We start from the raw sequence: 13,410 nt of genomic DNA, 5'->3' as shown, positions 1-13,410 counted from the left end.
GTTAGTAATAGTGTCAGGGTTTGAACGAGTGGTAACTCGCAAAGTACGACTAAAATACTATCTGTTAGCAAGTTCAGCGAGGCTTTCTATTTGCTAAAGCTTGACTGCAAGCTGAAGAAGTCTCGGTTTTGGGACGACGTGCAGTGTGAGAGACTCTACGGTCGTCAGAGGGTTCAAAGGGTAAAATTGTACATTTACGAGGTTTAAAATATTATACCAAATTCATTTTTCACATGGAATTTGACTCAAATATAATTATGGGGCGCCTTTTAAAAGTTTTCGGGTAATTTTGCATTAAGAAAGATAGTACAGGGTTCTCTTTGATATTACTTTCTTTCATCTTTTTTCGCTCAGTCCCGAAATCATCTTCATCCCTCCGGGAAAATGAGAGCCCTGGCGTCTGTACGGACGCTTTGCCCCGACTTCCTCAGTCCCCTCCCATGGCGTCGAGCTTCGAACCTCAGAACCTTCTCTTCTGCTTCGCTTTCTTCATCTCCTTCCGACGTCCTGAACCAGTCTCGCGGCGGCCTCCCTCGCTTCTTCTCCGAAGATCTTCCTTCTCGCAAGGCACTATCTCCCTCTTCGTGCTGTTCTGTGTCAATTTTTGCGATAGTTCATTGAACTTGTATTGTGTGAATTTGTGAGGTTGTTTCTCCTGGTTTCTACAGGATTTGTGTTTCCCTGTAAAAGGGTAATAGGGTGCATTTTCTCGTCTGTCTTGCTCATTCTGTAGGAATATGAATAGAAATTGATACGGATATGCTGAAAATGAGAAGGAGAGTTTTCTAAGAATTCGCAACATTCTACGGCGTACTTGAACGGGTGCGTTTATTCGTTTTACGTAATGAAACCAATCACTAGTAGAAGCATTTGAAAGAAAGAGAAGCCAAATTGATGCTGGCGGTGTCTGGGAATTTGGTACTACTACTAGAGATGGTTTTAGTACCGACATATATATTGTTGTGTTCTTTCTATGATTTTGTTGAGTGAAATTTGTGGTGATTCAAATAGCTAATGTAATTTTACATCTTTCTTTTGTGTGTATATGACTATGTTTATAGGGTGGACTTGTTCGTGTTCGGGGCAGCGAGTTTTGGCATATGTGTAAAGTTTTAAGACTGAAACTGGATGACAGGTAAACTCTGATCTTAGGAATCTCACTTTTTTTTTTTGTGAAACCTATTTTGAGGTTGAGTTTGTGTTCCTTGGCTTTATTTAGTGTTGTTCCTAATATGAAAACTTTTGTTTCATCAAAGAAGAGCTTGAAATTAGCTTCATATTTTATTTTGGTGAACTTTTGAATCATTGCACTGTATCTCCGGAATGTGTATTTTACTGTGAGGATCTTGGAACCTGTCTCTTTCGTCATATGATCTATAAAGTTTAAGCCTTTCGGTCATACCAGTGTCCCAAACCTATTTTGAGGTTGAGTCTGCGTTCCTTGGCTTAATTTAGTGTGGTTCCTAATGAAACTTTTGTTTCATCAAAGAAAGCCTGAAGTTAGCTTCATTTTTTAGTTTAGTAAACTTTTGAATCATTGCATTTCACTGTGAGGATCTTGGTACCTGTCTTTTTTGTCATATGATCTATAAAGTTTAAGCCTTTTGGTCATACCATTACCAGTATCCAAACTAATACTTGGACTAGATTAGGCCAACTCTCTCTCACTTTTGTTATGGTTGTATGAGAAACCAGTAACTGACTGTCAGTTATTTTTTATGCAAGGGTAGAACTCTTCAATGGAAAAGGGGGTTTAGTAGAGGGTTGCATACAAAGCATTGACAAAACTGGAATTGATTTTATTGCTCTGGAAGGTCAAAGGGTGATTCCTCGTCAGGGCATGCAGTGGCATGTGTTCGCAGCTTTTGGTAACTAACGGGATTGCCACAATAATTGCCTTCTTTACATTCCTTTTCATGCCATAACGTGTCTAATTTTGTCTTGTCAGCCACTTTAAAAGGTGGTCGAGCTGACTGGCTCATAGAGAAATGCACGGTATGTATCAGCTTCTATACATACCATCGTGTTGCTTGGAACTATAATGCCACTGACATCTTCATTTTGCACAATCCTAGGAACTTGGGGCTAGCAGTGTAACTCCACTTTTAACAGAAAGATCTTCTTTGATCTCTGAAAACCGTGTTGACAGACTGGAGCGTGTTAGTTTTGCTGCAGCTAAACAATGTAAGTAACTATAGTCCAAAGAAGTAAATGATCGCCAGATCTTGACCTTTTTTCATGGCAAAATGGCTATTCGGAGCATGCTCACAAGCTATCCCGCGTTTTAATTTCTGTCATAGGTCAAAGGCTGCATCAAATGGTGCTGAATACTCCAATCAAATTCAACGCTCTTTTGGATCATGTATGTTTCGACATCTATCTATATGTTTGATCAAGCTGAGACATTCTGGTTTCGAAACATGGAGTTACGAATTTCGGTTTTGCTGTTTTTTTTCCTTTCCCACTTTTGGGTGTTTCAGATTTCCCAGGCAAAGCTATCTTTGGTTGCTACGGCAGAAGCTACACCTCTTCTCAATGCAATAAACTCGTCTTCAGAAGAGTCCAGTGGTCTTCTTATCGTTGGACCAGAGGGCGGTAAGGGGCTGTTTCTGTTATACATCTCTAATGCATTTATCTACTTTGTATAGATCATGGGCAATAGTTATAGAGGAAAGACACACAGAAGATGGTATGATGATGAGCATGCTTTTCTCGGGGGAAATCCATTCACGTTTTACGCTCGTCTCGTCTATGTACTTCTATTCTGCACAATAATAACCCATGGGATAATCGTCACGTTTACGCTTCTAACGCCTGAATAACCATCCCGGGATTTGAAAAAGTTGGCACATTCTTTTAACGTTTCAGACTTCACGACAAAAGAGCTCGACATGATGCTGGAAGCAGGCGGTGTAGCTGTTGGACTCGGGCCACATCGGTTGCGAGTCGAGACTGCAACCATTGCCCTTTTGGCCACTCTGATGCTGTGGTCTGATTCTCAACAAGGTAACCAATCCCTTGCACTCTAACTTTTGACAACATTTGTAGTCGTTTTTTTTTTAAATTTTGCTTCAAATATATTTTCCCATCGAAATTTTACGCCTTAGTTCAATTTGTTTCTTGTAAAACAATGGTCAGTTTTCAAGTTCATAAGAGATACCGTGTTATAGGGGTGGACAAATTTTTAAGAGATATTATTTAAATTCTTTAAAGATTTAGTTTTTATTTTATAATTTAAATTCTTAAAAAGATTTAGAATATCTGTAAAAGACAAACCTTGTTCAATTCTTTGCTCTGGTTCAATGTTTATGACATTTCGCTGTCCAAGTGGTAACACAATTAATCGACCAACTTTATTATTGTTTAAATTTGTGGCCCTCCTCTCGCTTCCATCTTTTGTCTCTTTCCCCTTGTCATCTTCTACCTCTGAGTTCCTCTCTCCTTCATCCAGCTCCATTATTTGCCAATTTTCATAGGTCAAGTTGGTTTTGTGGACCCTACCATTTTCGAGCTTTTTTCTCACAAGGTCTTTGAAAAATTATGATTTGCTTGATCTCAGCTTGCTTTTATTTTTATTTACGAGGAAAACCATCCAAGGTGTTATTTTCCAAACATAAATTTAAGGGGCTTTTTTTAGAAGAAATGAAGCTCTAGTTAGGGGTGGTAATTCCGGTTATCAACCGAATAATCGAGTCGAACCGAACCGAATAAGACATAATCGTGTCCGAACCGAATCCAACATCATAATCGAATGGTTATGATTTCCTTAAATCCGAAAAAATCGAAACAGAACTGAATCGAATAAAAAATAATTGAATAAACCCGTGAAAATAATCGATAATTTCTTTGAAAAAATAAATTTTTTACCGAAATCAAACCGAATCCGAACCGAAAAATAATCGAATCGAACTAAACTGAAGTTTATATAAAAACCGAATGGTTATAATCGATAATAAATTGTGACTTCTAAGATGGGATACAAACGTTTGATCTGTATAACCGAAATAACTGAATCCGAATATAACTGAATCCGAACCGAAACCCGAATTGGCTACTCTATCTAGTATCATATATGAGAATTATAACATATCTCTTCTTTGTCAAATTACATCAATTGGTCTAGTTATGTCAACAAATGAAATATCGATCTACTTTTATCAATGTATAACAATTTGTGGGTGAGGTGTGCGATTTAAAGTATGCATAAAATAATTAAGGAAATAAAAATAATAATTCAAAATAACTTAGCGCAAGTTGGAGAGCAAGTTGGAGAGCTGGTACGTGATCTGGGTCACAAGTCAAAAAAACACAAATTGATATATACTTATATATATATATATATATATATAGTTTTGCTATTTGACCGAACTTTTTCCATGAAGGAGATGACTAACGTATTTTTATAATTTATTTTAGAATATTAGAAGATAATTTTGGCTCAAAACTCGAAGTTTAGTCCGAATTCATAAGGATTTGAATTTTTATGCCGAGGGGCCATCTTAAAGTTCGATTTATTTTTTAATAAAAAAATTTTTTATTTCCTTTATAAAAAATAAATGTAAAAAACAAATCAAACCGGGCTTCGGGCCGGTCTTCTGAAGACCCGTGACGCGGAATCTTCATCATGGAGCAAAAGGCAAAACATCAGTAACAATCATTTGACTCAACGATAGAGTTCAAAAACATATACTCCTCGCATTGGAGGGATTCGTTTGCAAGAATCGGAGAGGATGGCGTCTGGTCTGATCGATTTCGGGGTCGGAAGAATCCTAAGTGTTCTTGAAAACGAAGTGTTGCAGCAAACGGGATTCAGCGACGAGATCGATGCGATGAAGCAGAAGCTGAGGTTCATGAAGTCGTTCCTCGAGCAGCACGGGAACACGAGCCGCCGCGACGACAAAGTCTTCACAACCTTTGTGAAGGAAACCAGGGTCTTAGTCTACGAAATCGAAAACATTATCGACGAGTTCTCCTACCACGTGAACCGCCGCCGCGGCCAGTCATGGCTTAAACGCGCCGCTCACTACCCCATGTACCTGCAAAAGAGGCGCTCCATAGCCAGCCAACTCCAAGCAGTGAAGCAAAAGATTCAGGGTCTGTCTGAATCGAGGAGCACGTTCCGTCCCGAAACCTCTCAAGGAACATTACTTCCTCCTGCTGCAGATGGCGGTGATAAGAACTGGGTCAAGAATCTGCAGGAGTCGTCCTTCTTCCTTAAGGATGACAGTCTTGTGGGCGTAGACGAGGCCAAGGAGGAACTGGCAGGGTGGCTTCTAGATCCGGATTCTCAGAGGATTGTTGTGACGGTGGTTGGGATGGGCGGCTCGGGAAAGACCTCTCTTGCTGGTAATATATTCAGATCTCGTCATGTTCGAAAGCACTTTGATTCGTATGCTTGGGTGACGATATCTCAATCCTACAGTATAAACAATGTCTTGAGCACCATGATCAAGGAATTCACAAAGGAAACAAAGGAATTCACAAAGGAAACGGGTTTGCAAAGGGGAACGGACTTTTCCTCCATGGAGTACAGAGACTTGGTGGAAATCCTTGTTGACTATCTGCGGGATAAGAGATATTTCCTTGTGTTTGACGATGTGTGGAGCATAGAGTTTTGGAAGCTGATTTGTGTCGCTCTTCCCGACGATATTCGCGGAAGTCGTTTGATGATTACTACTCGTGATGAGAGAGTGGCAAATTTTTCATATGGGTCTGAGAGCCGAGTCCATCATGTTCAATCCCTTAGTGTGGACAAAGCTTGGGAGCTTTTCTACAAGAATGCTTTCCCAAGAAATCATGAACAAAGCGTATCACCAAATATAGAACCTATGGCCAGAAATCTGGTTCATAAGTGCAAAGGCCTACCGTTAGCTATTGTGACTCTAGGTAGTATGATGTCAACAAGAAGATCAGAAACAGAATGGAGGAAAGTTGAAAATAGGCTGAATTGGGAGCTAAGTAACAATCCCGAGTTGAAGGATATTCACCGTTTCTTACTTCTTAGTTTCAGTGATTTGCCATACCCACTTAAACATTGCTTCTTGTTCAGCAGTATTTTCCCCGAAGATGACAAAATCGAAGGTAAAAGTCTGATAAGAATGTGGATGGGACAAGGTTTTGTTGATTCGCACAGAGGAGTAGAACTAGAGGAAGTGGCGGATGGTTACCTCATGGAGCTTGTTTATCGAAATTTGCTTCAAGTCGTATCACGTAACATCCACGGGCGGCCTAAGGCATTCAAAATGCATGATATGGTTAGGGAGGTTGCTTTGATTGTGTCTAAAGAAGAGAGGTTTGGCGATATATATAATGACGAGATCGAAGAAGGCCAACATAATGAAACTCGTCATTTATGCATTCAAAGGGAGATGAGTTCAAATATGATGACACGATGGAGCATCCACACTCTTTTGGTGCGTCCCACTATTAGGCAGAATATTGGATTACCGGAAGGTTTTAAGCTTTTGAGAGTATTAGACCTTCGGAATTCTGACATGGAGAAGCTGCCGGATTCATTGGTAACGCTATACAACCTAAAGTACCTAAGTTTGTGGGGAACGTTAGGGGTTGTAAAACTTCCAAAATCCTTCCACAGACTCATTAATTTGGAGACATTGGTGACCAAGTTTTCCGGAATTGACGAGTTTCCGGTTGGAATTTCAAAACTGCGAAACTTGCGATATCTAATTGTTGAATGTGACACACGCATGAAGGATTCCTCCGACATTTGGCAATTGAAGAGATTGCAGGTCTTAGATGGCATCCATGTAGAAACGCAGTTTATCAAGAACCTTGGTAAAATGACGAAGCTCACAAAGATTGGCCTATGGGAGGTGAGGAAAAATCATGAAAACGACTTGTCTGATTCTCTCAATAAACTATCGGATCTTAGGTCATTATCTCTATTTTCAATGGATGGAGAAATTTTACCGATAGATGCGTTATCACATACTACAAAAATCGAGAAGCTTCAGCTCGCCGGTAAGCTTGAGAGATTGCCCAACTGGTTCAAGACTCTTCACAAACTTACTCGGCTGAGATTGGGTGCATCTAGTTTGGGAGAAGATGCAATCTCTTGCATCGGAGGAATCCCTAATTTGGTTAAGCTTTCCATTTACAACAATGCATATGAGGGGGATAGGTTATGCTTTCAAGAAGGATTTCCATGTCTGAAAGTGTTAGAGGTAAGTACGATGCGGCGTTTGAAAGATATTGTTATAGCGAAAGGCGCAATGCCGCATCTGCAGAAGCTGAAGATCGGGTATTGCAAAGGGGTAAAGAGAGTGCCCGATGGCATTGAAAATCTTACCAAACTTGAAAAACTCTCTCTATTTGAAGCTTCAGATGAGCTGTTAGGGAGAATCCGCGGAGAGAATGGCATAGACCGCTTAAAAGTTAATCACATTCCAATCATAAAGTATGTTTCCATGGCGGAAGATGGTTTAATTTCCACAGAGAAGCTATAATGAAGGAAAAGAAAGAAGTTCTCTTCATGTCCTCGGATTGTATTTGTCTTTTTCTCCGCTTATTTTTCCATCAGTTTTTTTGTTTTAAAATTTCATATTCGTGGAACACTGTTCATATTTGTGGTATGTCATTCTATTTCCAAACCATATCTGTAATTTGCAATATGAGTTTCTATGGCTTTTAGAAACAATCTATGCTTTCCATATATTCTTGACCATCAGTTTCAAATGTTATCTTTAGAATTTGTGACACACACTTTGTCACATACAACTTGTTGGAAGACATGGGAGATCATCCATAAGAAAAACGTTCCGAAAGATTCTTACATCAAATGCTTTTTGGCAAGTGTTGCGTACAGTTGATAGTCTGTTCCTTTGACGAAGCATCTCGAGCTCTTCGACTCGGGTGCTTACGGCACTCCGAGTCGTACTAGTACGAGCCCCACGTCTGTTCCTGCTAAGCTCATTGTGAGCACCCATAAGAAGACCATGGGCATTGCCCGTTCACAGGCATCTTTTCACTGAAGGAATACTAAGAGGGACAGTGAATGATGCTTAGGGTAAGATATGATAGAAAGCATAAGATCAATTCATTTGACCGTGGTAGAGTCAGAGACTCTACGATCATCAGAGGCTTCAAAGGGTAAAAGTGTACATTTACTGAGGTTTAAATTTTTTATATCAAATTCATTTTTCATATCGAATCTGACGCAAATATAATTATGTGGGCTTATTTCATCGCATCTGAAAAGTTTTCGGGTAATTTTGCATTAAGAAGGTAGTACAGGGCTCTCTTTGATATTACTTTCTTCCTTTTTTTTTTCTCTTTTCTTTTTTTTTTTTTTCTCTCAGTCCCGAAAGCAATCTTCATCCCTCCGGTAAAATGAGAGCCCTAGCGCCGCCTGTACGGACGCTTTGCTCCGACTTCCTCAGTCCCCTCCCATGGCGTCGAGCTTCGAACCTCAGAATCTTCTCTTCTACTTCGTTTTCTTCATCTCCTTCCGACGTCCTGAACCAGGCTCGCGGCGGCCTCCCTCGCTTCTTCTCCGAAGATCTTCCTTCTCGCAAGGCACTATCTCTCTCTTCGTGCTGTTCTGTGTCAATTTGTGCGATAGTTCATTGTTCTTGTCTTGTGTGAATTTGTGAGGTTGTTTCTCCTGGGTTCTACAGGATTTGTGGTTCTCTGTAAAAGGGTAATAGGGTGGATTTTCTCGTCTGAGTCTTGCTCATTCTGTAGGAATATGAATAGAAATTGACACGGATATGCAGGGAAAAAAAATTGATACGCATATGCTGGATATGAGAAGGAGAGTTTTCTAAGAATTCGCAACATTCTACGGCGTACTTGAACGGGTGCGTTTATTCGTTTTACGTAATGAAACCAATCACTAGTAGAAGCATTTGAAAGAAAGAGAAGCCAAATTGATGCTGGCGGTGTCTGGGAATTTGGTACTACTACTAGAGATGGTTTTAGTACCGACATATATATTGTTGTGTTCTTTCTATGATTTTGTTGAGTGAAATTTGTGGTGATTCAAATAGCTAATGTAATTTTACATCTTTCTTCTGTGTGTATATGACTCTGTTTATAGGGTGGATTTGTTCGTGTTCGGGGCAGCGAGTTTTGGCATATGTGTAAAGTTTTAAGACTGAAACTGGATGACAGGTAAACTCTAATCTTAGGCATCTCACACTTTTGTATTTGTGAAACCTATTTTGAGGTTGAGTCTGCGTTCCTTGGCTTAATTTAGTGTGGTTCCTAATGAAACTTTTGTTTCATCAAAGAAAGCCTGAAGTTAGCTTCATTTTTTAGTTTAGTAAACTTTTGAATCATTGCATTTCACTGTGAGGATCTTGGTACCTGTCTTTTTTGTCATATGATCTATAAAGTTTAAGCCTTTTGGTCATACCATTACCAGTATCCAAACTAATACTTGGACTAGATTAGGCCAACTCTCTCTCACTTTTGTTATGGTTGTATGAGAAACCAGTAACTGACTGTCAGTTATTTTTTATGCAAGGGTAGAACTCTTCAATGGAAAAGGGGGTTTAGTAGAGGGTTGCATACAAAGCATTGACAAAACTGGAATTGATTTTATTGCTCTGGAAGGTCAAAGGGTGATTCCTCGTCAGGGCATGCAGTGGCATGTGTTCGCAGCTTTTGGTAACTAACGGGATTGCCACAATAATTGCCTTCTTTACATTCCTTTTCATGCCATAACGTGTCTAATTTTGTCTTGTCAGCCACTTTAAAAGGTGGTCGAGCTGACTGGCTCATAGAGAAATGCACGGTATGTATCAGCTTCTATACATACCATCGTGTTGCTTGGAACTATAATGCCACTGACATCTTCATTTTGCACAATCCTAGGAACTTGGGGCTAGCAGTGTAACTCCACTTTTAACAGAAAGATCTTCTTTGATCTCTGAAAACCGTGTTGACAGACTGGAGCGTGTTAGTTTTGCTGCAGCTAAACAATGTAAGTAACTATAGTCCAAAGAAGTAAATGATCGCCAGATCTTGACCTTTTTTCATGGCAAAATGGCTATTCGGAGCATGCTCACAAGCTATCCCGCGTTTTAATTTCTGTCATAGGTCAAAGGCTGCATCAAATGGTGCTGAATACTCCAATCAAATTCAACGCTCTTTTGGATCATGTATGTTTCGACATCTATCTATATGTTTGATCAAGCTGAGACATTCTGGTTTCGAAACATGGAGTTACGAATTTCGGTTTTGCTGTTTTTTTTCCTTTCCCACTTTTGGGTGTTTCAGATTTCCCAGGCAAAGCTATCTTTGGTTGCTACGGCAGAAGCTACACCTCTTCTCAATGCAATAAACTCGTCTTCAGAAGAGTCCAGTGGTCTTCTTATCGTTGGACCAGAGGGCGGTAAGGGGCTGTTTCTGTTATACATCTCTAATGCATTTATCTACTTTGTATAGATCATGGGCAATAGTTATAGAGGAAAGACACACAGAAGATGGTATGATGATGAGCATGCTTTTCTCGGGGGAAATCCATTCACGTTTTACGCTCGTCTCGTCTATGTACTTCTATTCTGCACAATAATAACCCATGGGATAATCGTCACGTTTACGCTTCTAACGCCTGAATAACCATCCCGGGATTTGAAAAAGTTGGCACATTCTTTTAACGTTTCAGACTTCACGACAAAAGAGCTCGACATGATGCTGGAAGCAGGCGGTGTAGCTGTTGGACTCGGGCCACATCGGTTGCGAGTCGAGACTGCAACCATTGCCCTTTTGGCCACTCTGATGCTGTGGTCTGATTCTCAACAAGGTAACCAATCCCTTGCACTCTAACTTTTGACAACATTTGTAGTCGTTTTTTTTTTAAATTTTGCTTCAAATATATTTTCCCATCGAAATTTTACGCCTTAGTTCAATTTGTTTCTTGTAAAACAATGGTCAGTTTTCAAGTTCATAAGAGATACCGTGTTATAGGGGTGGACAAATTTTTAAGAGATATTATTTAAATTCTTTAAAGATTTAGTTTTTATTTTATAATTTAAATTCTTAAAAAGATTTAGAATATCTGTAAAAGACAAACCTTGTTCAATTCTTTGCTCTGGTTCAATGTTTATGACATTTCGCTGTCCAAGTGGTAACACAATTAATCGACCAACTTTATTATTGTTTAAATTTGTGGCCCTCCTCTCGCTTCCATCTTTTGTCTCTTTCCCCTTGTCATCTTCTACCTCTGAGTTCCTCTCTCCTTCATCCAGCTCCATTATTTGCCAATTTTCATAGGTCAAGTTGGTTTTGTGGACCCTACCTTTTTCGAAAAGCTTTTTTCTCACAAGGTCTTTGAAAAATTATGATTTGCTTGATCTCAGCTTGCTTTTATTTTTATTTACGAGGAAAACCATCCAAGGTTCTTTAAAGAAATGAATTTCTTCTAGTACTATATTGTAGCCAATGGCCGAATTTCTTCTGATACTATATACCAAAGGATTATAGCATGTCTCTTCTTTGTCAAACCACATCGATTATCTTTTTTTTTCTGTAATATTTTACAAGTATTGTTGGTGTAAGAGATGAACTATATATTTGGTTTATGTATAATATAATTAAGAAAATAAAATAATAATTCAAAGGAACTCTGCGCAAGTTGGAGAGCTGGTCCACGATTTGGATCACAAGTCAAAAAAACACGCATTTTATATAAATACTTTGTGCTCAATGACCCAACTTTTCCATAAGGGAGATAAATAACGTATTTTTTATATTTTATTTTAGAATAATAGAAGACCCGTGACCCGGAATCTTCATCACGGAAGCAATAGGCAAAAGTTCAGTAACAATCATTTGACTCAACAATAGAGTTCAGAAACGTATACTCCTCGCATTGGAGGGATTCGTTTGCAAGAATCGGAGAGGATGGCGTCTGGTCTGATCGATTTCGGGGTCGGAAGAATCCTTAGTGTTCTTGAAAACGAAGTGTTGCAGCAAACAGGATTCAGCGACGAGATCGATGCGATGAAGCAGAAGCTGAGGTTCATGAAGTCGTTCCTCGAGCAGCACGGGAACACGAGCAGCCACGGCGACAAAGTCTTCGCAACCTTTGTGAAGGAAACCAGGGTCTTAGCCTACAAAATCGAAAGCATTATCGACGAGTTCTCCTACCACGTGAACCGCCGCCGCGGCCAGTCATGGCTTAAACGCGCCGCTCACTACCCCATGTACCTGCAAAAGAGGCGCTCCATAGCCTGCCAGCTCCAAGCAGTGAAGCAAGACATTCAGGGTCTGTCTGAATCGATGAGCACGTTCCGTCCCGAAACCTCTCAAGGAACGGTACCTCCTCCTGCTGCAGATGGCGGTGATAAGAACTGGGTCAAGAATCTGCAGGAGTCGTCCTTCTTCCTTAAGGATGACAGTCTTGTGGGCGTAGACGAGGCCAAGGAGGAACTGACAGGGTGGCTTCTAGATCCGGATTCTCAGAGGATTGTTGTGACGGTGGTTGGGATGAGCGGCTCGGGAAAGACCTCTCTTGCTGGTAATATATTCAGATCTCGCCATGTTCGAAAGCACTTTGATTCGTATGCTTGGGTGACGATATCTCAATCCTACAGTATAAACAATGTCTTAAGCACCATGATCAAGGAATTCACAAAGGAAACGGGTTTGCAAAGGGGAACGGACTTTTCCTCCATGGAGTACAGAGACTTGGTGGAAATACTTGTTAACTATCTGCAGGATAAGAGATATTTCCTTGTGTTTGACGATGTGTGGAGCATAGAGTTTTGGAAGCTGATTTGTGTAGCTCTTCCCGACGGTATTCACGGAAGTCGTTTGATGATTATTACTCGTGACGAAAGAGTGGCAAATTTTTCATATGGGTTAGAAAGTCGTGTCCATCCTGTTCAACCCCTTAGTGCGGATAAGGCTTGGGAGCTTTTCTGCAACAAAGCTTTTCCAAGAAATCGTGAACAAAGCATATCACCAAATATAGAACTTATAGCAAGAAATTTGGTTCATAAGTCCAGAGGCCTACCGTTAGCTATTGTAACTCTAGGTAGCATGATGTCAACAAGAAGATCAGAATCAGAGTGGAGGAAAGTTGAAAATAGGTTGAATTGGGAACTGAGTAACAATCCCGAGTTGAAGGATATTCACCGTATCTTACATGTTAGTTTCAGTGATTTGCCATACCCACTTAAACATTGCTTCTTGTTCAGCAGCATTTTCCCCGAAGATGACAAAATCGAAGGTAAGAGTCTGATAAGAATGTGGATGGCACAAGGTTTTGTTGATTCGCGCAGAGGAGTAGAACTAGAGGAAGTGGCAGATGGTTACCTCATGGAGCTTGTTTATCGAAATTTGCTTCAAGTCGTATCACGTAACATCCACGGGCGGCCTAAGGCATTCAAAATGCATGATATGGTTAGGGAGGTTGCTTTGATTATGTCTAAAGAAGAGCGG

General features: G+C 40.1%; 4 protein-coding genes across 5 annotated transcripts in view; all 4 read left to right on the top strand.

Moving 5' to 3' along the window:
- Nucleotides 1-58: 58 nt before the first annotated feature.
- Nucleotides 59-3,057, top strand: LOC104826496 (ribosomal RNA small subunit methyltransferase E-like). The gene is made up of 9 exons (XM_010559222.1): nucleotides 59-180; nucleotides 355-567; nucleotides 1,062-1,135; nucleotides 1,726-1,868; nucleotides 1,949-1,995; nucleotides 2,076-2,184; nucleotides 2,301-2,362; nucleotides 2,481-2,595; nucleotides 2,869-3,057. Exons 2-9 carry the CDS (start codon nucleotides 385-387, stop codon nucleotides 3,027-3,029), a joined length of 894 nt encoding a protein of 297 aa, XP_010557524.1. The 5' UTR covers nucleotides 59-180; nucleotides 355-384; the 3' UTR covers nucleotides 3,030-3,057.
- Nucleotides 3,058-5,441: 2,384 nt separating this feature from the next.
- Nucleotides 5,442-7,670, top strand: LOC104827419 (disease resistance protein RPM1-like). Its single transcript, XM_010560592.2, has one exon. It carries the CDS (start codon nucleotides 5,445-5,447, stop codon nucleotides 7,464-7,466), a length of 2,022 nt encoding a protein of 673 aa, XP_010558894.2. The 5' UTR covers nucleotides 5,442-5,444; the 3' UTR covers nucleotides 7,467-7,670.
- Nucleotides 7,671-8,310: 640 nt separating this feature from the next.
- LOC104826495 (ribosomal RNA small subunit methyltransferase E-like) lies at nucleotides 8,311-11,821 on the top strand. Of its 2 annotated transcripts, XM_010559221.1 has the most exons (9): nucleotides 8,311-8,535; nucleotides 9,059-9,132; nucleotides 9,488-9,630; nucleotides 9,711-9,757; nucleotides 9,838-9,946; nucleotides 10,063-10,124; nucleotides 10,243-10,357; nucleotides 10,631-10,768; nucleotides 11,728-11,821. In XM_010559221.1, the coding sequence occupies exons 1-9, from the start codon at nucleotides 8,350-8,352 to the stop codon at nucleotides 11,730-11,732; spliced, it is 879 nt and encodes a 292-aa protein (XP_010557523.1). In that variant the 5' UTR covers nucleotides 8,311-8,349; the 3' UTR covers nucleotides 11,733-11,821. The 2 variants fall into 2 exon arrangements, with proteins under 2 accessions (XP_010557523.1, XP_010557521.1); XM_010559219.2 differs by lacking the exon at nucleotides 11,728-11,821 and having other exon boundaries at nucleotides 8,312-8,535; nucleotides 10,631-10,834.
- Nucleotides 11,822-11,854: 33 nt separating this feature from the next.
- Nucleotides 11,855-13,410, top strand: part of LOC104827418 (disease resistance protein RPM1-like) — a 3,661-nt gene continuing 2,105 nt past the window's right edge. The window contains exon 1 of the mRNA XM_010560591.1: nucleotides 11,855-13,406. Within this exon, the coding sequence (XP_010558893.1) occupies nucleotides 11,869-13,406 (1,538 nt within the window). The 5' untranslated portion in view covers nucleotides 11,855-11,868. The remainder of the gene's footprint in view (nucleotides 13,407-13,410) is intronic.

This window comes from Tarenaya hassleriana, unplaced genomic scaffold (assembly GCF_000463585.1).
Source record: "Tarenaya hassleriana unplaced genomic scaffold, ASM46358v1 Cleome5, whole genome shotgun sequence".
Lineage (NCBI taxonomy): Eukaryota > Viridiplantae > Streptophyta > Magnoliopsida > Brassicales > Cleomaceae > Tarenaya > Tarenaya hassleriana.
The sequence above is the reverse complement of the archived record's forward strand: the minus strand, read 5'-3'. Positions and strand labels throughout refer to the sequence as shown.